Source organism: Adiantum capillus-veneris, chromosome 12, assembly GCF_014529385.1.
Source record: "Adiantum capillus-veneris isolate H3 chromosome 12, ASM1452938v2, whole genome shotgun sequence".
In the NCBI taxonomy this organism is placed as follows: domain Eukaryota; kingdom Viridiplantae; phylum Streptophyta; class Polypodiopsida; order Polypodiales; family Pteridaceae; genus Adiantum; species Adiantum capillus-veneris.
In genome coordinates this window covers 30,784,008-30,810,538 of record NC_140942.1, presented here as the reverse complement: position 1 = coordinate 30,810,538, position 26,531 = coordinate 30,784,008, and the positions used below count along the sequence as shown (strand labels likewise).

The 26,531-nt window shown below is 45.1% G+C and overlaps 1 protein-coding gene across 2 annotated transcripts in view; it reads right to left on the bottom strand.

Moving 5' to 3' along the window:
* The window catches only part of LOC147445513 (RNA-binding KH domain-containing protein RCF3-like), a 148,727-nt gene that overhangs the window by 84,739 nt on the left and 37,457 nt on the right, over window positions 1–26,531 (bottom strand). For both annotated transcript variants that reach the window (XM_086525018.1, XM_086525019.1), the window contains exons 2-5: window positions 1,935–2,591; window positions 1,325–1,783; window positions 997–1,248; window positions 659–910 (exon numbers count right to left, since the gene is read on the bottom strand). In XM_086525018.1, the coding sequence (XP_086381144.1) occupies window positions 659–910; window positions 997–1,248; window positions 1,325–1,783; window positions 1,935–2,573 (1,602 nt within the window). In that variant the 5' untranslated portion in view covers window positions 2,574–2,591. The remainder of the gene's footprint in view (window positions 1–658; window positions 911–996; window positions 1,249–1,324; window positions 1,784–1,934; window positions 2,592–26,531) is intronic.

The window sequence follows — 26,531 nt, the reverse complement described above, 5'->3', positions numbered from 1 at the left end:
CTGTCTTGCAAGGATCAACTTTACACTGATGTTTCATGCGCTGTTTACAATGGACCTTTGAGGAACACGGAAGTCTCAGTTAATCTCATTAAGTCTACAAAATGTGCTTCTGTGAATTAAGAATTCTGTATAGGTGGAATTTTCATGGGACATCCCTTGTCTACAGAAAAAGGCCAGCAGTCACGTATATCCAGGAGCAGGACTCTCAAAGGGTGAATTTTGCCATAAAATTCTTTTGATGGAGGTACTTGGAAATGTCAACCAGAGGAAAACTTTAAGCATGTTTCAAATCAGGATTGTCTGTGATAAGATCCTGCTGGTTTCTATTACTGTTTTCAATTCCTGCAGAAAACTTGGACGGATGGTTCTTGACATGGACGTATTGCAAACAGTCAGTCCTGCCGAATGGGCATTAAAATTGGTATAAGTACATCATGTCTGATCTTGGAGCAAATTTCTATAGACATAGACAAGCAAGACTTGAAGGATCACAGTTTATTTGGCCAACGGGTTATCTAAGCAAACCAGAAAATTGAAAAATTGGATTCCCTGTCTCAACTCCTCCCAACAACCTTGTCTTACATCAAAGGCAAGAAACCAGATTGGAATAGTTCCATAATTGTTGCTCACAGGCTACACAGGCAGGAACAAAACTAACCTTTTCCATCCAGTAACCAGGAGGAGAAGATTTGACATAGCTTGAAGCTGAGCGCCCAGTATTTTGCACACCTGATGTTGGGAAATCAGTCTGTCCCAGTGAAAGAAAGTCATGTCTATTCTGAGGTGTTGAATTGCTCAAGGATGCTGGGACGACCCCTGATTCTAACGGCCTCTCATAATAAAGGTTGGATCTGAGTCTTTTGGTCACTTCGACTAGAGCTTCCCGAGCATTTTGTATATCCCCTACAATCTTTGTTGCACGGGACAAGCAAAATGGCTTTAGCTACAGCTTGGCCTACCAAATAGATGTAGTTCTCCAAGGGACTTATAAGATACCTGCACAACTTCATCTGTAGGATTTGCACACGATGGAAGATCATCTTTGCCAAATATGCGGATGTTTGCACCAGTCATTTTTCTCATTTCTGCTATTACACTGCCACCTGTGCCAAGAAGACAAGCAACCTGATTTGCAGAAATTAAGAGTCTGGATGTGATGACTGCATCCTTATCAGAACCCAGATCAGCAATCCTGGTTTGAACATGTAACAAAGCTTCTTGGGCAGGAGAGATATCATCATCTGGACGCTGAACCATCAAATTTGAACTTCAGTAGAGCCAAACTACAGCAAATCTCAAACAAAGGACTGAATTGAAAGCTTACCTCCACCGAAGAGATCATGACAACTCTTTCATCTGACCCAGGCACGTTCCCACATACGTTAATGCTGACACCTATCTCATCCTCCAAACTATGGACAATGCTTCCTCCCTTTCCAATAATGCCTCCAATCTTATCTCTGGGGCACAATATTCGAAACACCAACTCATGTTTATCCTCAGGAAGTGAATTAAGAGATCCATGAAATTGCGCCCCTCTGCCACTTGCAGCTACTCCATAATCAGAAGGTGGTAACTGAAGACTCTTTGGATGCTGTCCAGAACTGTAACTTCCGCGCGAGCTCAAGGCTGCCCGATGAGGGGGATTCGTTTCTTCTGCCAAGAAGGCTGCACGGCTAGGAGAATGTGATGCACCAGGGTGACGATCACGAGGAGGATTTTCAAAAAGTTGAGTAGAAATAAGCCGCAAAGCTTTCTTGACGGCATTGGCATCCCCCACAATCTGCCATCAGCAAGAAATGCATCAACCCCTGACGTCTCAAGTCTATTCTAGCCATCTTGAAGGGAACGACAAGCAGACTATCAGAAATAGCCCACTGCTTCATCCCAGCAGATGAAGCTTGGAACTAGCCAATTATTTCAAAGAAATTTACCTGTACAATTTCATCATTGGGCATCGAGCAGAAAGGAGCATCATCTCTTGGCAAAATACGAATCTGTGTCTTGCTCTGTTGTCTCATCTTTTCAATGATATGCCCTCCTTTGCCAAGCAAGCACCCAACTTGGCTGTTGGGAACCAACAAGCGGGTCGTAACACCCCGCGAAGAATCTTCTTCAGCTAAGTTGAATTCCTTTGCAAACCCTCCTTCTAAAATTCTTTCATGAACTTGCATAAGTGCATCCTGTGCAGGTGACAACCTTGGCTCTCTGCTGTCTTTATCTCTCTCCCTATCGCGCCTTCCCCTGTCTCTTTCCCAATCACTTTCTGAAGATGAAATAAATATAACCCTTTCTTCTGCATTTTCAAAAAAGTCTGGTATAAAAATTATTGCACCCGTCTCGTGTCTCAAATTCTTTACAATGCTGCCACCCTTGCCAATCACACAACCAATTTTTGGCTCTGGGCACAGCAGCCGGAAAACAGTATCACCAGGAGCAGGCTTGGGTAAAGCTGGTGGATTGAATAGATCTTCAGAAATAAACTTCTTATGCCTTCCACTAGGTTCCAAATACTCTCGATCACGATGTGAATGACTTCTTTTACCCCTTGATCTGTGATAGGGATCATCCATGTCTACTTTCTCTCAACCCTGCCATCAACACCACAGAAACTTATTATGGGAAGTGACATAATTACAAAGCACAGATGTTGTAAATCAAAACACCTCAGATCCCTGAAACAAAATTCAAAATTGCAAATCTTTGAATTTGAGGCCCTTTGCAGATGCTCAATGTAAAAATTAGAAGCTAATGGACAACCTCAAACTACCCAAAACTTTCTAACAGAAGAAACACAACACAAATATGGCACATGCAAGTTGCAACTTCAAAATATGGTTGTGACCCATAAAATATTCTCATTGGATGAGGCTACTACTGATCCTGCACTAGTCTAGCACAACAAAGAAGAGCACATACAATCATCCTCCACAGCATAAAGACAGCCCTGCCAATCTTGAATTTACATCAAGTCATTCATAAAACATTTTCTGCACGTCTTCTGACTCCTTTCTTGAGTGAGCATCTTTTAGAGCTATGGACCGCACCTAAACTGGACAGAAAAAGCACAAAAACAGTGCTGGACTGGAGATGAACTGTAATTCGTTGCACCCCGCGTCCCCCTTTGATACTCTTCATAACAGGGCAACGACCACCATTGGCAAACTGCTGGTAGAGAGCTCGTTAGGCTAGGCTTGTACAAGGTCACCCGAGGATGTGCGGTTCTCCTTCCTACAAGACATACTGGAATGTAGCTGAAGGATACAGCAAATAATTAGTGGCTTGCTATAATAGGCTCTATGTTTAGGACACGTGTTGGGGACCAAGAGATGGGTTGGTCCCCCCCTCATAAGTAAATCTTTATTAACGGGGAGAATTTTTTTACAAGCACAAGAACCAAAGTGGTCTGCACTTAACTCTAGTCATTGTAGGAATCCTTCCATGGTGCACAGTGACCTCTATTTAAAGAGTATTGAGAGAGAAATGAAATGTTATATTAACGTCTTCAAAAGGCCATAGTGACCTATGAGACCAGAAAGTTACAAGGTGGTGGATTTGATACAAAGTCAGAGTAACAAAATAACCTAATCAACAGTACAAAACAAAGATATATATTATGGGATTCTAGATTGGTCGATGTGAGCTAAGCTGAAAACTAAGCAAAAATGGGCGGCTAGTTGGGATAGCTGAATCACAAAAGATCTAGCATCGGTCGTTGGCGAATCTCATCAATTTCCTCCATGGTTAGTAGTCTCACCGGGCGTCGTGCATGCCTGGCCAGCGTGCTCTGAATCTTTTGACGTAGGCTCCGTCGATGTTGTGTAGTCCTGCGCAGTCGTGGGCGCCTGGATTTCCTCAGTTCAGTCGCTCGGTCAATCAATGTGCCTCTGGTGTGAGACGGGGGGGAGCTCTGCTGTGGGAGTGGCTCTTGCGTTTGTCCCGTGTCTGCTCTGAAGAAGTCTGTAATCCGTCTTTGAGACTGGTTAGCCTCGCCATTCATCAGTCTCTCTCTGTGTCTGCGCAGGTCGAGCAAGAACAAACCCAGGCATCTTTGATCTTCGTATCCCATTACTCTTGAGAGTGGTCCAAAACCCTCTCTGAACAAGCAATGGAAGCGGCCTCGTATCTCGTAGTAGACAGGGCAGCGGCATGTATAATGCAGCTCTGTCTCAGGTTCTAGGTCACACAAGGGGCATGTCCTGGCCTCTGCTCGTACTCCGCTGTATCTCCCGGTTTCAATCCGCAGCTGGTGAGACGATGTGCGTTTCTGGCCAATAGCACACCGTATCCCATGAGACACGTGGGTATCCATGTACCTGGGTCTCATCACAAAACCATCTTCCGTAAGCTGGAGAAGGTGGTCTCTGTAGAAAGCCATCTTCGTGCCCAGTTCTTGTGTTGGTTGTATCCATGTCCTCCTGGTGTCTAGCTGGGTCAGGTGTTGGCGGATGAGCTTGGTGATCTCCGATTGTGTAAGAATGAGAGATGGTGCATCCAATGAGTACTGGAATGGTGGCAGTCTGTCTATGCTAAACCCATGCACCTGAAACCATGATGTCATCTCCCCATACCAACATGTTGTATCTCCTTGTATGGCTAACTGTCGGGAGGACTCAAGTGCTATGCGAGCATATCTGTCTCTGGGAAGTTCCCATGTGCGGTTTATGAAGGAGACTGATCTGGTGAGCGCCTCTACCACTAGTGGGGGGGGCCGCCAGCTCTGCTCGGATAATGGCCCGTGGTACTGATGCCTTGGCTCTAATGAGCCGCGAGATCATAGAGACGAGAGGCTTCTCCATGTTCCCCCATCCGTCTGTGCGACCCGGCCTCCCGTGGTGATCCAATGAAGGTCCCCATATCTCAGCCCCATAGAGCAATGCTGAGGCCACCAAGGTGTCAAAGAGCCAAAGCTTCGTCCGGGGTTCCTGAAACTGAACCTGCGAACACATCCTCTACAATCTACCCAATGCTGCGTGGGCTCTAGTCAGTCTGGTCTCTGCTGCTCTTCTGGGTGAGAATGTGGGTCCAGTAAAAACCACTCCAAGGTAAGTGTAAGCGTCTGTGTACTCGACAATCTCCTGGCCGTATGTGAATGTAGGTGTTGATCTCCTGATCCACTGTGGGGTGGTATTAAACACCATAACCTTGGTTTTGCCAAGGTTGACAGACAAACCACTTTCGTGGGCAAACGTATGCAAAGTATCCAATTGGCGTTGCATTCCCTCTGGGGATTCGGAGATCAACACAATATCGTCCGCATATAACAAAAATGGAATCCATGTCCCTGCCAACTGTGCACCTTTATCCCCGTCCCTGTCAATGTAGTCAGAAACCTCATCCACATACATACCGAAAAGAGTAGGAGAGAGCGGGCAACCGTGCTTCACCCCAATAGTGGAGTGAACCGGTATTGAGAGTCCCTCCGGGGTGCGTACATGCCCTACTACTGATCTGTATAATGCCATGATCCCCCAAATGAGCTCTGTGGGTACTCCCATTTCCTGTAATCTGCGCATCAGTCTAGCTCTGGGTACCGTGTCGAAAGCTTTGCGGAATTCCACAAAGCTACAATAGATCCGTCTCGTATGAGATCAGCCTTCCTCGATGATGGCCCTGAGTGTTAGGATATGGTCAAGAGTAGAGAAGCCTCTCCTGAATCTGCCTGCCCAGTTGCACGCATTCCTTCCCTCTCTGCCCATCTACTCAGCTGTTGCTCAAGAATGGATGCGTACAACCGTGCCAGTGTGTGCCCAATCATAATAGTGCGATAATTCCCAGGCTCCATGGGGTCTCCTGATTTGAAGATAGGTGCGATCGTAGATAGGCTCCAAGTGTCCGGTAGGCCCTCACACATGGCACGGTTAAACATAACTGCTAGAAGCTCTGCTAGTAGGTCTTTGGCATGCATGAAATGCTCAGCTACTAGGCCCTCATGATCATATGCTCTCCCAGTCTTCATCTTGTCAATAGCTTTCTTCACCATCTCAGCGGTGAAAAAGACACATGTATGTGGGCATGGGTCGGGGGGGTTGGGGAGGGGCGGCTGTTCAGGTACTGTGTACAAAGATGATGCGTACTGACCCCAGGTCTCTGTGGAGGAAATAGCAAGGGGGGGGGGGGGGGACTACTCATGAAAGAGCCGCCACGCCTCACGCGAGTCTTGACTCAAGAATAGCTGATATAGATCCTGCTCGAGTCGAGCCAAAAAAGCCCTCTTCTTCCGCCGCACCAGGCGTCGAAAGTCCATCTGTGACTGTCTGTGAGTGACGCCCCCCAACAGCACCTCCCTCTGAAGTCTGGCTCTAGTCTGGCGGCACTCCTCATCATACCAACTGTTCTGAGGCATGCTCCCAGATCGGCGGCTCTGCTCGGGCTGGGTGTGTGGGTATGCTTCTGCTGCTGCCTCATGTAATGTCTGTGTCAGTATAGTAGTTAGCTCCTCCAGAGGTCGCCCCGGGTCCTCAGTGCATAGGAGTCTGTAGATTCAGTCCATGTATACAGAGTCCGTCTCCCTTGTGAATGTGTAGCGAGTAGGGGCTGCTACTCGTGGCCTGTGTGCTACACACAATTGGAAAGAGATGGTCATTGACACCAGAGCATGATCCACTGCCACCCTGACCGGTCTGGGCCCAACTGTGAGATCCTGGATACTAGAGATGAGATTCGGTTGTGCCATGACATAGTCCACCGTGCTGGCTCCATGTCTGTGTGGGAAGCATCTAAAACCTCCCGCAGCAGGAAATCTCTGTAGGCCGTTCAAGATGGCCAATCCATGTGCAGTGCCCACGTCTATCAGATGTCGCCCATACTCAGTATATTCCATATCGTGTGATAGTCTAGAAAGGCCCGTATCTGCCACATCTATCTCTCTTAGCATCTCCTCTGAAGTATCATAAAACACTGCCTGGTGATGGGCAGTCCTAGCATTGAAGTCCCCGAGGATGATAATGTCACCGTCCCTAGAGAACTCCCATATGTCATCATCCAAAATAGAGAAAGGGGATTGTCCCCTGGGTAGTGCATAAACTGATGTACTCGGGGGAAAGTAACAAATAGCTAGATAGAGGTATCTGTCTGTCTCTGCTTTCAGTCTCACCCACATGTACCTGGCCTGCTGTTCTTCTCCCTCTTTGATGGCCCGTACGTCGTGTTGATCTCTTCAATTACTGAGGGTTGCAGTTCGCCCTCTTCCAATGTGTTTCTTGATCGGGCTTCGACGAGTTCTTTCTTGAGTGACGCGATCTCTTCCTCTTGGGTCGTCACTCGGTCTTCCAGCGTGCTTATCTTGCTCTCTTGGATCAGCACACGTCCCTCGAGAATGTTTATTGTGCCCCAGAGATTGCAGTTCAACTTGGTGATGGTCTCCGTCATTTCCTCTTTGCATTTTCGAATGGCATCCTCTAGGGGGTCGGCTTTATCGTTTGTCTTCCTCATGCTTGATCGTTGTCCGCAAGGGGGAGGTTAGATGCACGTGTGCACCCCCACTAGCAGCGGTCTCGGCGAGTGGTGGAGCGCGAGGCGGTACGGCCGGGGGGTGAAAACGGCAGTTGAGAGAGAGAGAGAGAGAGAGAGAGAGAGAGAGAGAGAGGGGGGGGGGGGGGGGGGGGGGGGGGGGGGGGGGGATAAGTATGGTAGATAGAGTGGGGGGAAAGGGGGCGAAAAAAAAAAATAAAATAATAAAATAAAATTTCTCCCTACGCGTAGAGGATGGACGTCCTACGCGTGAAAGAAAAAAGGGGGGAGGTGTTGGGGGGGGGGGGGGGGGGGGAGACATACTACGCGTAGGAAAGGGGGGGGAGACATGCTACGCGTAGAGGTTGGGGGGCTAGGGCAACATGCAGCGCGCGAGCAAGGCAGGGCGGCGAGGGTGCAGGGCGACGGGCACGCGAGTGCAGGGCAGGGCGGGCACGAGAGGCAGAGGCGAGGGGCAGGGCGGCCGGCGCGTGGATGCAGTGCAGGGTGGGCGCGAGGGGCAGAGGCGGAGGGCAGGGCGCAAGCCAGGCAGCACAGCGCGGCAACGAGCAACGCGCGCGAACAGCTCAGAGAGCAGGGGCGGCAGCAGGGGGCAGCGAGAGCAGGGAGCGAAGAGAGAGAGAGAGAGAGAGAGAGAGAGAGGAGAGGAGGGGGGGGGGGGGGGGGGGGGGGGGGGGGGGGGGCGAGTTAGCAGCACAGCGCGGCAACGAGCAACGCATGCGAGCAGCTCAGAGAGCAGGGGCGACAACAGGGAGCAGCGGGGGGGAGGGGGGGGGAGAGAGAGAGAGAGAGAGAGAGAGAGAGAGAGAGCAGATAGGGTCCCAAACCCCCCTCCCCCCCCCCCCCCAAAGGCCCCCCCTCTCTATCGCCAGAGAGGTATTTGCTTTAGTTGCACAAATGCTGTTACAATGGTCCTAAATGCTGAGATGCTCATGGTACTTGCAGTAGATGCTTGGTTCTGCGAGGCTGAGTGTTGGATACTGAAAATGCGAGGGAACTTCGACTTGGATCTGCAAACGGCTAGCGATAAAGGGCTGAAATCTGCTGTGGCTGAAAACCCTAGTGATCAAGGCTGAAATCGATACTGGCTGAGGGCTAAAAACCGCTTGGAATATGGGCTGAGGAACGCGGTGCTGAGGTTGACGGCCAAATGCAGCCTCATACAGACTTCTACCAATGGCACTGGAAAAGAAGTTATTCAAAATTGCTTCGACTAGTGGGAGATAATGCTCCCAATGAGACAAATGATCATGCACATAGGACTTCAAGACATCAAAGGCTACCTGATTGTAGATCTCAATTTGACCATCGAACAGTGGGTGAAACGCGGATGAAAAATTCAACTTAGTGCCAAAATTTTCAAAGAGTGCTTGCCAAAAATGTGATATAAACTTAACATCTCTATTTGATACTATTGACTTTGGCAAACTACAAAGGCGATATCAATGCTTAATGAGCAAACATGCTCAATCATGTGCTATGATTGTACCCTTATAAGGAATAAACATATAGAACTTGTTGAAATGATCCACGATTGTTAGACACTGCGTATTCCTTGAATGCAAACTAGGTGGAAGATTAGCCACAAAATCCATGAAACTATCCTAAACTGCGCCTTCGGGAATAGGCAACGGCATCAAAAGACTTTGCTGCTTTATCCCTAGGGACTTTTACTTTTTGACAAATGGAACAATATGTGACATACTTAAACACATCTTTTTGCATTTGAGGCCAATCAAAGAATCTTTTTTTTTTTAAAAGTGATATTCATGCCTTTGTTCCCACCCGTGAGTGCATCATGAGCATCGTGCAATATGGCTTTGCCTAAGAGAAGGTAACACACAAAAACCGTGACAAAATACAAGAGACTTTCACAAATGAGATAGTTGTTGGGCCCTTGGGAATCATTGCTTACCAAACTCGAAATCTACATATTGATTCTTCATGCTTTCAAAAGATACTCCCTGAATGGAGATTGTGGAACTTGACTCAAAAGCCAAGATCTATCCTTTGCAACGTAACGCATCTGCAACGTACATTCATTATCGTTCTCTAAACAAGATTACAATTAAGAATAGATTTCCGATCCCCAAATCGATAATATCTCAGACAAGCTACAAGAGGCACGGATTTTCAGCCACATAGACCTCTGAGTGAAGGTGCTGAGACTGAGAGAGAGAGAGAGAAGAATACGACACCAGAATGTTGTCAAAACCCTCCTCCGAAGGCCCCACTCTCTATGGCGAGAGCGGTCTACTATTGATTGCACAAATCTTACAATGCTTGGACTTGCAGACGATGTCGACGACGATGAGGACAACGATGAGACGGGCTGAAATCTGAAAACTCTAAGGGCTGAAATCTGCAAATCTTTATGTGCTGAATTCTGACTCTATGTCGGTGACGACGACGATGCAACGACGACGCGCTGTTTTCCGGCCTGAATCTGCAAACTTCCCGGGATCTGGCCGTGCGGCGAGGATCTGTTGCGGGAAGGTGAGATCTGCGAGGTTTGGGACTTCTTTTGTGGTGTCTAACTATTGATAACTGAAAACGCTGGTCCTTCTTCAGTCCTTGTCGCGATGGAATTGCAAAACACCGGGGCTGATCTACAAACCAAAAACGCCGGGGCTGAAAACTATCTCCTTTCAAAAACGCTAGGGTTTTTGCTGATTCTGCTGTCGTCGAGGCTGATCTGCAATGCAAAACGCCAGGGCTGATCTTGATCTGCTGTTGCCAGGTTGCTGCAATGCAAAAATGTTGGACTTGTCTGCAATGCTGAAAACGCTAGGTGGTTGATGCAGAAAACGCTAGGTTGGCTGCTCAAAAAACGCTAGGTGTGGGGGGTCTTGCTGAGAAGGTGCCTGTTGAACCAGAGTTCCTGCTGCCTCTTCTGCCAGAAAGTGCTAGCGCCAGGTTTCTATATATACAAACTTAGCAAAATTGCCCTACCTAGTTCCCAACAAAAGTCACTTAAAAATAATGAGTGAAAATTGGCTAAAATAGGGAAAATAGGTCTATGCACTGTAAAAATGCTCTTGATGGGTTCTGATGGAAATCTAATGATCATGTTGTGTGCAACCAGAGGATATGCATCTAATCTAAGTGTCTGGACATGCACGGTCTGCGAACAGACTCACAAAAGTGTCAAATCACTTCCTATTCTAGACTGACTTGACGGAACTGAACCCTGGTCATGTTGTAGCTTGTCCACGGACACATAGGGTTGGATGTGTCACCTGACAGTTAAGAAGAGTAAATTTTTCTTAACAGAGATTCGCTATCTGGGACAAATTGTCTCCCATAATCGAGGACGCATGGACCCAACAAAGGTTCAAGCTATTTAAGATGGCCACAACCTGCTTGGGTTCATGATATTCGAAGTTTCCTTGGTCTTTGTTCCTAGAACAAACACTTTATCTGCCGTTTCGCTCATGTTGCTACACCTCTCCACGATCTTACCAAGAAAAAGATATCTTTTGTATGGGGGACTAAACAGAAGGAAGCTTTTGAAAATCTCAAGTACCTTCTCACCCATGGACCAATCCTCATTGTACCTAGTCTCCGAAAACCATTTGAAGTACATTGTAATGCTTCAGGCGATTGCATTGGCTCAATTCTTAATCATGAAGGCCATGCAATAGCTTATGAAAGTAGATGACTTCGTAATGCAGAGTTGCATGCTTCCATCTATGAGAAGGAACTCATGGCAGTTATTCATGTTCTCTCAATTTGGCAACATTCTCTTTTGGGAGCAGATTTTACGATCAAGACAGATCATCAAAGTCTTCAATACTCTCTCTCTGAACGAAAGTTGTTTGAGAAACAGATGCGGCGGGCCAATCTTCTCTCCATGTTTCACTTTCAAATTCTACACACTTCTAGAAGTAAGAATGTGGTGGCAAAAGCTCTCTCTCGACGGCCCTAAGTAAATGGCCATAATAAGTATACATCATCAAGAGTTGGAATCTCTACCCGAGATATACCCTGACGACTCCAATTTTCGTGAAATCTGGCAACAGCTACAAATTGTTACTGAAATTTTTGCATACTCTATTAAAGATGGTTACCTTTATTTTCATCAGGCTCATTGTGTGTCGCGTCGACTTAGAACAAAGGTGATGGATGAAGCACATTCTTCTCCTTACGCAAGACACAGAGGCATAACGTCGACAGCACAAACCTTAGAAAAATATTTTTATTGGCCAACACTACGAGGAGCTGACATAGACAAATATATGAGAGAATGTGTACCATGCCAAAAAGCTAAGTATGATCCCCTTCAGTCCCTATCTAGTATCGCTACTGCAGGTACCTGGAAAAGTATTGCCATGGATTTTTTAATGGATTTTCTATGCACTCCGAATGGAAATGATGCAATCTAGACTATTATAGACAGATTCAGTATACAAGCTCATTTCATTTGAGTAAAAAAGACCATTAAAGATCACATGGTCAAGATCTTTCTGCCCAGATTTTTCAGCATCATGGTATGCCCAAAACAATTATCAATGATCCAACCCATGAATGACCGAAAATTTATAGCGAGCACTTTTTACGAACTTGGAAACTAAATTGAATTTTTCTTCTGCTTATCATCCTCAAACAGACGGACAAAGCGAAATTGCTAACTCCATAGTCCAGGACATTTTAAAGTATTGTATCTCAGATAACCAACAAGAATGGGAGAAGTATCTACCTCTCGCAGAATTTGCCTATAATAACACTGTACATTCCTCTACAAGAAAAGCTCTGTAAGGTGCAACGGAAGTGAATGTTCATATTGCTCAAGATGAGTGCTCCGAACTGTGCTCAAGGGTTCCTTTCACTTACGGAAGGAAGAGCCTTCCGTTCCTTTTAGAGAGAGAGTGCAATGATCACAAACAAAGTGAATGCTACTGTGAAAGCATGAGACAGAGAGAGAGAGAGAGAGAGAGAGAGAGAGAGAGAGAGAGAAGAATACAACACCGGAGGGTTCTCAAACCCTCCTCCAAGGGTTCCCCTCTTTATGGCGAGAGATGTCTATGCTATAGATTGCACAAATTGGGTACAATGGTCTGGATGCAATGGACTTGCCAATGATCTCGACGATAATGATGATGACGACGAGGATGGGCTGAAAACTGAAAACTCTAGGGCTGAAATACTGAAATCTGGAAAACACTGATCTGTTGTTGGATGCCGACGCTGTGTCGGTGAGGCTGGCGATGGCGATGACTCGATGACGATGCGCTGAAAATGCAAATGCTGAAATTTGAATTCAACGGGCTGAAACTGAAAACGCTAGCTGATCCGACGGTAGGGGTGAGGATCTGCTGCGGGTAGGTGAGATTTGTGAAGCTAAGGGTGGAATCTGCAATGGCTAAGGGCTGAGTACTGAAAACGCTAGACTGTGTGGCTGGATCAGGCTACCGATGACTGAAAACACTAGGTGAAACTACAACTCAAAAACGCTAGCAGATCACTCTAAAACGCTAGCTAATCTGAAAACGCTAAGGCTTCATGCCGGTCTTGCTGAGAAGGTGCACTGCAAGTTAGCTGAACTTCTTCTGCTGCCTCTTATGCCTGTAGTGAGCCCACTCCCCTTTGATTATATACTTGGACAAGAATGGGTCGAGCAGTCTCCCCAACAGCCCCACGACCTCATAAAATGGCATAATAATTAAATAAATAAAATAAGATGCTAGAGTTGACGCTCCCAAACAGTTATGGAATTTGGGTATACTGCTTGGACAATGCATATGCTGGGTGGTATTGGGTTCTGCAATCAAAGGATATGCAACTACTCTAAGTGTCTAGACATGCACGGCCTACGCAAAGGCTCACAAAGGTGCAAGAACACTTCCTAAGCTAACCTTAACCCTTGCCTGAGATAGCTTGTCCACATGCACATAGAATTAGATGTGCACGTGACATCCCCTCCATTTTAAAGTGAGATACTGGTACCGAGTTGCATGGCTTCCTTGTAGGCTACCAACAACTCTAGATAATCTCTGAAAAATTCTGCATCGACCCATACTGCCTCTTGGGTTCCTCGATCCTTGAACTTCAAAAAGTAGCTTCTTTGAACCATGGCAAAACACATGCAACAAGACTTGCTCCGGCTCCATGACTTCACCTTCATCTATGATTTCTGGTTCTTCTTTCTTCGGAAACGTCCTTTGGAGGCGTACCCTGAAACACTTTCGACCAAGAAACATAGAAAACGTTGTGCATTGACCATGAGTTAGGCAATTGCAATTTCATAGAAACCTCATTGATCTTTTTAATGAAAAGAAATGGACCATACATTTTGAAAGACAACTTAGGACACTTCTTTCCGGCTTGCTTAAGACATTGCTCCATGATTCTCAAATAGACCCAATCCCCTTCCGTGATAGTAACATCCTAATGATGCTTGTTAGCCTGTCGTGAGTAATGTTGGGTATGCAAGCCCAATATCCAGTGTCAAACCCGTGGCAACAAGCCCTTGAGGCATGTAGGTAAGATTCAGTTAGAGTTGAGTTTTGCATGGCAAGGAAAATCTATATATTGTAAGGTGTACAAAGGATACAACAATCAAATATAGCGTGTAGTCTCCTTGCTCTCTCTCTCTCTCTCTCTCTCTCTCTCTCTCTCTCTCTCTCTCGATTTTGCATCTGCAGGACACCTCAGGGTTTTTGTAGATCTTCGTGACAAAACCAACAAGTAGACCAGCTTTCTCAATTTTCAGCAGTCAGATACCGCTAAAGAAGTCCCGAACCTCGCAGATCTCACCTTCCCGCAGCAGATCCTCGCCGCACGGTGCGATCCAACGAAGTTTGCAGTTTCAGCCCAAAAAACGCAGATTTCAGCATCTGCGTTTTCAGCGCGTCGTCGTTGCATCGTCGTCACCGACATAGAGTCAGAATTCAGCAAATAAAGACTTGCAGATTTCAGCCATTAGCATTTTCAGATTGCAGCCCATCTCGTCGTCGTCGACATCGTCGGCAAGTCCAAGCATTGTAGAGATTTGTGCAACCAATAGTAGACCGCTCTCGCCATAGAGAGTAGGGCCTTCGGAGGAGGGTTTGACAACATTTTGGTGTTGTATTCTTCTCTCTCTATCTCTCAGTCTCAACACCTTCATTCACAGTGTTTGTCCACTTTGTTTGTGTTCATTGCACTCTCTCACTAAACGAACGGAAGGCTCTCCCTTCCGTAAGTAAAAGGAACCTTGAGCACAATTCGGAACACTCATCTTGAGCAAAGTTCAACATTCACTTCCGCTCCACCTTACATTGGTATCAGAGCTTTGGCACTGTTCTGTATCACTCAAGGAAAGAACCACAGGATTTTTATTTTCTTTTTGCTTGTTGCGGTCGCACGTAACCAAGTCCTCTTGGGCGTATCGATTCCTAATCATGTTTTTGAAGAGTGACAAGAAACCCAAGAAAGAAAGGCTTGTCCAGCCTCCCTTGTGCCTCTTTTCACTTATTAAGAGCGGACCGTGCACTTAGCAGCTAGCCACTCGACATGAGGTGGGAAAAAGCAACCTTGGTGTGAGCGCAAGGCCGCCAAGGGGTGCGCCCGCGGAAAAGAGCAGAGCTCGGGTGAAGAGAAGATCCTTCTGTAACACAGATTGCAAGCGAAAGAAGAACCTCAAGAACTCAAGAACCGCAAGAACCTTAAGAACCTCAAGACCCTCAAGACCTTCAAGAACCAAGACCTTCAAGAACCAAGACCCCAAAGAACCCAAGTTCCTCGTGAACTTAAGAAACCAAGACCACAAGAACCCACAAGAACCCACGACTTCAGTGGATGGTCATCACTAGAAGCGGAATGGATACTTCGCTTGGGGTGATGAGCATGAGAGAGGCGAAGAAGAATTTCACCCACCAAGAGGTTTTTCTGACCCTCCCCCTTCCCCATCTACGCCGAGGATTACACTAACTTCTATGGAGGCTTTCGACATGGAGCTAGAAAGCGACGAAAGTATGGCAGCCATAGAGCGTAGATACGAAGAAAGAATGGCAGCCATAGAGCGTGAGCACGAGCGCGAAACAAAGAAAGAGAAGCAAAATTTGATCACGAGAACAAAGCAAGACAAGCAGAATTTGATCGTGAGAACAAAGCAAGAAAAGAAAAGAGCGACCAACTCATGAAAGAGTTCTTGCGACTTTTTTCTATTGTGCAGGCGCAGTTTGCACAGAATCGGAAAAAGGAGACTCTCTCAATCTCTTCTTCTCCAAAGCATGACACAAATGATTTACATGATGATAAGCATGATAATTTGAATGATAATGATGAGCATGATGATTTGGATGACAATCACAAGCATGATGATTTGCATGATCAAGTGAAGCTAACCTCATTGCAAATTCGATTGATCACGAAGAACCGATCTTGGCTCTCGAGCCTAGGTGTCACACAAAAAAACGGAAGTGTAAACTGACTTTTAATTGGACTTCAAATACTCAAGAGAATGAGAGAGAGAGAGAGAGAGAGAGAGAGAGAGAAAGCTTGACACTTCATTGGGGACCAGAAGATGGGCTGGTCCCTCCCCATAAAGAGATTATCTTTATTACTAAGGGAGAATCTTTACAAGCACAAGAACGGGGCGAAAGCCCTCCCTCTATTCTTTCTTGTCCTTTTTCTGCTTCTGACTGAGAGAATAGAAGAACTGCTCTCTGACTACTGAGAGGATCTATCCTCTTCTGTGAGATTTTGGGAAGCTCTCGTAGGGGAGAGTCTACCTTCCACAAACCTCATCGGAAGCTCTCACGAATGAGGGTCTATCTTCCGCTAACTATGCCACTTTGGACATAATCATTCCTGCAATCAACCAACCACAGAAACATGCAAAACACACACACACACACGCTTGCTGTAATTTTCTGCACATAACCAAAAATTGTTACCTGAGCGCGTTCCAATGCCAAAATCGGAGATACGGGATATAGACTCTACAACGCTATCTTTAGTAACTGAGGTTTCAAACACCAATAACTCTAGAGGTCCTTTTCGCGATGGAAATGCTCCCAACTTTGTGTATGTGTAGAGTAGGTAGTGGGGAATAAGATTATATTAAGACTTTGCTGAAATTCACCCTAATATAGGTGATTAGGGGCTGAAAACATGGAATTTGCAGCAGTTAGACAAGGGAGAAAGAGAGTTTTCTACTACTTTACGCGATGAAACTTCTCCCAAAGCTGCATGCAACCATGAGAGGCCTTGTTCTAGGTGATGGGTGCTCAGAGGCTCCACATACACCACAAGGTGCTGCTCCCAAGCTTCACAGGACAGCTTCACTGCATAGAGGATGGTCAACTTGGGGGGGGTAGTGCACTGCCAACCTGGCAAGAGGGGGAGGGGCTGCTCTCATATAGCCACCCAGAAGAGGGGACGCTAGCATGAAGAGAGAGAGAGAGATTGCACGGGAAAGTGTGCCAAGTGGCACACTTACTTTAAAATTTAAAACCATTCAACTTTTGACTTTAAAAATCCTATGCTAGTTAATGAAATGTGCAATTAAGTGCACAATTGCACACATAGATGCAACAAATGAAAATGTTAGCTGCTCCCCAGCGCATTGCCATACCAGCACTGCTTTGGCATTACCTGTTCGCACTTGTCCGGCCATTTGGTCCAGCATAGACAATTTAAAAATACATTAACTGACTTATCCTAAGGCCGTAAAATGATTCAGGCCTTAGGGCTATTATTCTAAGGACCCCATCTCATTCCTGTGCTTGCACTAACGCGCGTAATTTTCTGAGCCTGAAATCTGAGGCTACTGCTTACCCCTTCATTGAAGAACCGATTTCCCAATCACTAGGTCTTCAGGGTATTTTTCTGTTGGAGTCTCCCTGAGGTGCACTAGCCCAAACTTGGGCGCACCTGAGGCCCCAGAACTGCTAGATCTATTCTGATGTGTACACAACTAATTAGATAATTCTTTTTTCTCGTACATACATTAATTAGTTACAAAGTCTGACATAGTTACATCCCTCTTGGTTCTAAACAGTTTGACCTCAACTGTAGAGCGTCAACATAACTGTGCAAGATGTCTGGATAGTCCTTAAGATCGGACTCAGTCATCCACTTTGCATCTAAAGGGGTGTAATTCTAGAACTTGACTAAATACTTTCGATGTAGGCTCCCCGATTTGAGTTGTCTCTCCGAGTGGGGTATTATCTTTTCAGGTTGAAGGATTTCCACAGTCTCTTCGACTTCTGGAGGATCTTCTTGTACTGGCGCCACTGGAGGAGGCCCAACATATGGTCGGAGGAGACTAACATGAAAAGCATTATGGATGCGCCAGTGAGAAGGCAAATCCAACTTGAAAGTCACATCATTGACTGTATCTGTAATTTTGAAAGGGCCGTAAAATCTATGGGAAAGTTTAACAACTTTCCCTTTTCCGACCCACTTTTTCAATCTAGCTTTCTCAAACCGAAGCAAGACATATTGTCATTTTTCAAGATTGAGATTCCTTTTGTGCTTGTCTGCTTTTCTCTTCTGTTGCTCTTGCGTACGAAGAATCGCTTGCTTTACTTGTTGATGGGCAATATCAATATTGCGCACAAATTCATCTGCGGCGAAGATATTTTCTTTGGTAACCATAATGGGAAGTAAGAGTGGGTTCCTATAAATAATTTCGAAGGGAGCTTTACCAGTTGAGGAATGTATGGTATTATTATACGCAAACTCAACTATTGGTAAGTGCTGTTCCCATTCGGATTGTCGTTTCGAAACATAGCACTTGAGGAGATCTAAAACAGTGGCATTAGCGATTTCGCTTTGACCATCTATTTGAGGATGATAAGCTAATGAAAAGTCAAGCTTAGTTCCCAAGTTTTCGAACAATGCCTGCCAAAATAGACTAGTCATGCGGGGATCTCTATCGCTGACAATAGTCTTTGGCAATCCATGGTGTTTAAAAATCTGAGCTAGAAAAATTCTAGCCATGTGATCAGCTTTGATCGAATTCTTTACTGGAAGGAAACGTACTTGCTTACTGAATCTGTCTACTATAGTCCAAATTGCATCATTTCCATTCTTGGATCTAGGAAGAGCCGTAAGAAAATCCATGGCAATACTTTCCCATGGCGTGTTAGGCACAGGGAGTGGCTCAAGCTTGCCCTAAACTTTATGTCTGTCATATTTTACTTTTTGGCAGACTAAACACTCACGTACATGTTTTTTCAATGTCCGCACGGAGTGTTGGCCAAAAGAAATACCTTTTGAGAGCACTACTAGTAGCAGCAATTCCCCAATGCCCGACATAAGGAGAATTATGTGCTTCATCCATCACCTTCTGTCGTAAGGGTTGAGCTATGCATATTGCTTGTTGACGATAGAGCGTAGTATCCCTAATTGAATAAGGTGGCCTTGAGTGACCAGCTTGAAGATCTGCCCAAATTGTAACGAAGTCTGGATCTTGAGAATACATCTCGCTGAGAGATTCTAGTTCCTCATGATAAATTGTTGTCAATGCATTGATCTTTGGACGCCTGGAGAGAGAATCTGCAACTGCATTCTTTGTTCCAGAAGTGTGTAAAATCTGAAAATGGAACATTGAAAGAAAGTTGGCCCATCTCATCCGCTTTTCTGATAACTTTCTCTGTGTGAGAAAGTAGCGAAGACTTTGATGATCTGTCTTGATAATAAAATCAGCTCCTAGTAGATAGTGTTTCTAAATGGAAAGAGCATGAATTACTGCCATTAGCTCTTTCTCGTATATGGAGACATGCAACTCTGCATCTTTAAGGCGTCGACTTTCATAGGCTATCGCGTGACCCTCTTGGTTCAAGACTGCTCCTACACAATCTCCGGATGCATCGCAGTATACCTCGAAAAGTTTGCGAAGATCAAGGACGGTAAGTACAGGTCCGTGACTGAGTAGATACTTAAGCTTTTCAAAAGCTTGTTTTTGTCCAAACCCCCAATGGAATGGAATTCGCTTCTTTGTCAGGTCATTCTTCAAACACTAAGGCGAGATGCTTATAGTGTTCGTCTTCCGTCTCTGAGAAGATTAAGACGTCATCAAAGAAAACGCCTGTAAAGCTTCTATATGAGTGGAAGATTCTATCCATCATTCTGTTGAATGTAGCTGGTGCATTAGTGAGTCCAAAAGGCATCACTAGAAATTCATACAACCCGAAGATTGTTCTTAATGAAGTCTTATGCACATCCTGAGGAGCTATGCGGATTTGATGATAACCGCTCTTCAAGTCTATACGACTAAAGATACTTGCTCCTTGTAACTTGTCAAGAATGTCGTCAATCCGAGGGATTGGAAATCGATTCTTGATTGTGATCTTGTTTAGAGATCTATAGTCTATGCATATGCGGAATGTGCCATCCTTTTTCTGTACTAGCAAGACAGGTGAACAATATGGAGAAGTACTAGGCCTTATTAAGCCCTTCTCCAAAAGTTCGTTAACCTGCTTGAGAATTTCTTCTTGCTGCATTAGACTAACTCGATAAGGGGACTGATTTGGAGAAGAACTTCCTGGGATCAAATCAATTGTATGATCCTCAGGTCGCGAAGGTGGGAGTTCATTTGGAAGTTCATCTGCAAAACAATCTTTATAACTTTCTAATAACTTAAGTCTTTTTTGCTCTAAAGAGGAAGAAAGTTGTGACACAGACACATCTCTCTCTTGCAAAAATCAAGTACGTTGAAACACACTTTTTCATTACTTTCTTGATGGCAATGTGATTGGCGATAGGGATACGCCAATCACCTGCATCTGCAAGTACAAGATACTCCTTTCCTTTATGAGCAAAGGATAAGGTTTTCGAAACATGGTCAGGAATGGGATGCATCTTGTAGTGCCAAGCCATTCCCAAGATAACATCGCATCCTTCAAGTGAAGCTAGTAAGAAAGACTCTTGATCTTTGTAGTTGTCGACCTTTAGATTCAACTTCCCTATGATTGGAGTAGAGTTAGAGTTCTACCCTTTGAAAGCAGATTGTGCTTGAATAGAAACTCCAAAACGATTGGGCTGCAAGTTCAGGTCATCAGCTAGCTTGGTAGAGATGAAGTTGTCTGTACTGCCAAGGTCAAACAGAATAAGAGCCCGTTGGTTGTTGATGCTTCCCCATGTTTTGAGGAGAGCTCTTTCTTTTCCATCCTTGGTTGTATTTCCCTGTACATCTAGGACTGCATTGGAAGAGGGTGGTTGCGGAGGTTTGGTAGGACAATCACCCTTCATATGACCAACTTGTCCACACTTGAAGCATCTTCCTTCCCTAATGTAGGTTCGCAACTCAGCAGGAGAGAGATATCTCCCTTTCTTGGTCTGATTTGGCTTTGCTTCTGCTTCGGAGGCGGTTCTTTTCTTCTTTTGCGAAGAAGTAGAGGTAGGCTGCTCATAGAGAGCCTTCTGCTTGGCATGGTAAGTGCTTTGCTTCATCTTCCTGGGAGTACCCTTGTCATGTATTCCATCAGCTATGCGGGCTAATTCCATAAGTATCTGCAAGTTACCTCGAGGGTAAAGCTTCATAGCCTTTTGCAAGGCTTCATGCAATCATGCTTCAAACTTGCGCATCTTTTCCAAATCGTCAATCTTCTTGAATGGAGTGACTTTCAAGAGAACGTCCCAAAACCTATCCACATAACATGAAACAGTTTCATTCTCCGACTCTGAAAGTCGATCCCATTCTTTCTTTACCTCTTCCTCATAGTCTGGCGGAAAGAACTGTGCGTAGAACTCCTTCTTGAAAGCAGTCCAATCTTGGGGTTTGCGATCTTCCAGGATAAGGGTTAACCACCAACTGCTGGCGGTGCCTTTCAGGTACATACTGACATGGCGAAGCTTGGATCTTTCTTTAAAATTCCCTTCAGCAAATGCAACTTCGAATTGGCGGATGAAAGCCAAAGCTTTGTCATTATCACGCCGTCCATTGTAGGTGTCGAATTTCACATCTTTGTCTCCCGACTTGAATGTTTTCTGCTTGTGGTGCTTCTTCTTTTTATGCTTAGACTCCTTGTGGACAGCAGTCCTTTCCCTTGAATGCACTTCTTGCTGCGACGGATCGTCAAGAAACATGTCTTCCGGAGCAACTATGTCATCCAGATCCTTCATGAAAGAGAACTGAGGGAATCAGGGAGATACTGCTCTTGAACCTTTGGATTAAACCGCACATGACGTTCTAGATTCTTCTGCCTCTCGTGCATGCGGGAGGTTCCAATCAAAGGATCTTTCCTTGGTTCTGGCCCCTTTGGGTTCGGCGGGATCTCTCCCGATCCCATCGGCACTTTCTCCTTCCCTTTCTCAAGAGTATGGAGAATCTTTTGGACTTCTGGATGGGAGAGAGCTTTTTGCAACTCTTCCACCTGCTGTTGAAGGAGAGAGAGAACTCTATCTCGCGTCCTCCCATTTCTGCAGTCTGTCAAGAGTCGTCAATCCCTTAAGAAAGAGAGAGATGACCTTGCTCTGATACCACTGTCACAAAAAAATACGGAAGCGTAAACTGACTTTTAATTGGACTTCAAATACTCAAGAGAATTAGAGAGAGAGAGAGAGAGAGAGAGAGAAAAAAAGCTTGACACTTCATTGGGGACCAGAAGATGGGCTGGTCCCCCCCCATAAAGAGATTATCTTTATTACTAAGGGAGAATCTTTACAAGCACAGGAACGGGGCGAAAGCCCGTCCTCTATTCTTTCTTGTCCTTTTTTTGCTTCTAACTGAGAGAGTAGAAGAACTGCTCTCTGACTACTGAGAGGATCTATCCTCTTGTGTGAGATTTTGAGAAGCTCTCGTAGGGGAGAGTCTACCTTCCACAAACCTCATCGGAAGCTCTCACGAATGAGAGTCTAAACTGTGCCACTTTGGACATAATCATTCCTGCAATCAACCAACCACAGAAACATGCAAAACACACACACACACGCTTGCTGTAATTTTCTGCACATACCAGAAATTGTTACATGAGCGCGTTCCAATGCCAAAATGGAGGTCCTTTTCGCAATGGAAATGCTCCAAACTTTGTGTATGTGTAGAGTAGGTAGTGGGGAATAAGATTCTATTAAGACTTTGCTGAAATTCACCCTAATACAGGTGAATAGGGGCTGAAAACATGGAATTTGCAGCAGTTAGACAAGGGAGAAAGAGAGTTTTCTACTACTTCACGCAATGAAACTTTTCCCAAAGCTGCATGCAACCATGAGAGGCCTTGTTCTAGGTGATGGGTGCTCAAAGGCTCCACATACACCACAAGGTGCTGCTCCCAAGCTTCAATGGAGAGCTTCACTACATAGAGGATGGTCAACTTTGGGGGGGGGGGTAGTGCACTGCCAACCTGGCAAGAGGGGGAGGGGCTGCTCTCATATAGCCACCCAGAAGAGGGGGCGCTAGCATGAAGAGAGAGAGAGAGAGAGAGAGAGAGAGAGAGAGAGATTGCATGGGAAAGTGTGCCAAGTGGCACACTTACTTTAAAATTTAAAAACCATTCAACTTTTGACTTTAAAAATCCTATGCTAGTTAATGAACTGTGCAATTAAGTGCACAACTGCACACATAGATGCAACAAATGAAAATGTTAGCTGCTCCCCTGCTCATTGCCGTACCAGCACTGCTTTGGCATTACCTGTTCGCACTTGTCCGGCCATTTGGTCCAGCATAGACAATTTAAAAATACATTAACTGACTTATCCTAAGGCCGTAAAATGATTCAGGCCTTAGGGTTATTATTCTAAGGACCCCCATCTCATTCCTGTGCTTGCACTAACGCGCGTAATTTTGTGAGCCTGAAATCTGAGGCTACTACTTACCCCTTCATTGAAGAACCGATTTCCCAATCACTAGGTCTTCAAGGTATTTTTCTGTTGGAGTCTCCCTGAGGTGCACTAGTCCAAACTTGGGCGCACCTGAGGCCCCAGAACTGCTAGATCTATTTCGATGTGTACACAACTAATTAGATAATTCTTTTTTCTCGTAAATACATTAATTATTTACAAAGTCTTACATAGTTACACTAGGTCCTAAGAACGCTCACAGGAAGTATTATGTGTTCGAATGATTAGTCAACACGCATTTGTCGAGTGTTTCATTCGTGATGCTTTCCTGTATTTTAGTTAGCGTCTTTATGTGATCCCTTTTCATAGGCGTGCCATATTGTACATTGAACACGATTCACTCATGAACGAGCACGGATGTATGCGGATTTCTCATGAAAAGATGAAATGTTTGCATTCAAGGAATTCACATTCCATGTCTCTTCCTTGGCATGACACAGTATCCGAAAGAGCACAAGAAGGATTGAGCATCAAGCATGTGCATTTCCATTGTGATTTGCCACAGTTGATTGATTTAGATCAGAAAGTTAAGACTCGACCCCATGGTTTGCGTGTTTTTGGTGAATGGTTTGACACTCCGTCTCTTTGTTCATCTGCATTGCATGCACAGTCTTTAAAGCAGAATAGTATTTTTCCACTCACTTTACATGAAATGTGTATGTTCATGTTTCTGTGTTGGAAGTAGTTTCAGGAATTTTCAACCTCGGAGATTCTTGAAGAAGGTAGACGCATGACTCTAGACGAAGATAAACCATTGAAGGAGCCACAGATGACTTTGTGTCGCTTTCGGCGCGGCCCAAAGAAAAAGGCATTGCAGACCTTTATGAAGTTCAAGTATCGCATGACCCACGCATCAAAGTGGGTAGGCAAAGAGTCCTTTCCCTCGACGATCTCCGTCGACGCCATATAGTTCGGTAAAAATACCTCACTTTGAAAATAAGGGGACATCTAATCCTATGTGTACGTGGACAAGCTACTTCATGACAAGGGTTCAGTTCAGTCAAGTAGGTCTAGAATAGGAAGTGATCTAGCACTTTTGTGAGTCTGTTCGCAGACCGTGCATGTCCAGGCACTTAGAATAGATGCATATCCTCTGGTTGCACACACCATGATCATCAGATTTCCATTAGAACCCATCAGTAGCATTTTTACAGTGCATAGACCTATTTTCCCTCTTTTTGACATTTTTCACTTATTATTTTTAAGTGACTTTTGTTGGGAACTAGGTAGGGCAAATTCCATACGATAATATATAAGAAAACCAACACTAGCACTCTCTGGCAGAAGAGGCAGCAGGAACAGTTTGTCCAACAGGCAACTTCTCAGCAAGACCCCCACCAGCATTGGATGTCCTATCGTTTTTGCATCACAGCAAAGACATTGGCGTTTTTTCCATCCACAGACCAGTCCTTGTGTTTTTGCATTGCAGATTAGCCTCGGCGACAACAAGACACGGCAGACTCCCCAGCTTTAGCAGATTTCCATTGCAAAAACAAAGATCAACCGTAGCGTTTTTGCAGATCTTCGCAACAGAACCAACAAGTAGACCAGCATTTTCAATTTTCAGCAGTCAGATACCGCAAAAGAAGTCCCGAACCTTGCAAATCTCAACTTCCCGTAGCAGATCTTCGCCGCACGTTGGGATCCCGCGAAGTTTCGAGTTTCAGCCCTGAAAACGCTCAGCGCGTCGTCGTTGCATCGTCGTCACCGACATAGAGTCAGAATTCAGCAAATAAAGATTTGCAGATTTCAGCCATTAGTATTTTCAGATTTCAGCCCGTCTCGTCGTCGTCGACATCGTCGACAAGTCCAAGCATGGTAGAGATTTGTGCAATCAATAGTAGACCGCTCTCGCCATAGAGAGTGGGGCCTTCGAAGGAGGGTTTGACAACGATCTGGTGTCATATTCTTCTCTCTCTATCTCTCAGTGTCAACACCTTCATTCACAGTGTTTATCCACTTTGTTTGTGTCCATTGCACTCTCTCACTAAAGGAACGAAAGGCTCTCCCTTCCGTAAGTGAAAGGAACCTTGAGCACAGTTCGGAGCACTCATCTTGAGCAAAGTTCAACATTCACTTCCGCTGCACCTTACACTGATTCTTCATGTTGTCGAAAGAGACACCCTGAATAGAAACTGTGGATCTGGACTCAAGAACCAGGATCTGTCTTTTGCGACTTAACGCACTTGCAACAGGGTTAGCTTTGCCAGACACATACTCAATCAAAGCACTAAATTGCTCAAAAAATTATGACCACCGTGCTTGGCAATCACTCCAATGTACACTAAGCATAGACTAGAGCCACTTGAGGGCTTGATGATCTGTTCAAGCTGTGAACTCTCTACCATACAGAAAATGCTTCCAATGCTTGAGAGTGAATAATAGACATAGTTCTTTGTCATAAACTGAATAGTTCTTTTCGGCACTATTTAACTTCCGACTTAGAAATGCAACTGGATGACCATGCTGCTAAAGCACGACACCTATGGCGACATTGCTCGCATCCGCCGTCCATACCTCAAAGGGGTCGTCCCAAGAGACAAGGATGAGACACTGCGCTTCTGTCATCGCAACCTTGAGAGCTAAAAAAGCCTCAACAGTTGCCTCAGGCAGAACAAAGCGTTGTCGATGAGTTTTCACCCCTTTGAAAACATATGTCATGGGTATGGCAATGCATGCAAAATTCTCTATGTGCGAACTATATGCTTCACATACACCAAGAAAAGAATGTACGTCATAGAAAGTTTTGGGCAAATCCCAATTACGAACCTATTCTACCTTTGTGGGATCAAGCTTCTGCAGAAATGATATAATCCAGATAAGTAACTCCAGTGAGAAAAAACTCAGAATTCTTAGCTGCAATATACAGCTGACACTCATCCAAATGGACTAAAACCTTTTTAATATCCTTTTTATGTTGTTCCCACGATGCAGAGAGAATGAGAATATTATCAAGAAAGATAAACACACACGCGCCAATCATATCGCCAAAACAACCTACCATGAGACGATTGAATGTACTACGGCACCTGTTAATCCAAAAGGCATAGCCACATACTCCCATTGCCCGCGCTCTGTTTGAAAAGGCGGTCTTGTAGATATCGCCTTTGAATACCCTTACCTGATGGTATCCATTTTTGAGATCAACCTTGCTAAAAACCTTTGCCTCATTGAGCCTATCGAGGATATACTCAATGTGAGGCATCGGAAACTTGTTCTTAACGGTCATCTTATTCAAAAGCCTGTAATCAACACACAAACGAGACGAACCATCCTTCTTGCGGAAAAAT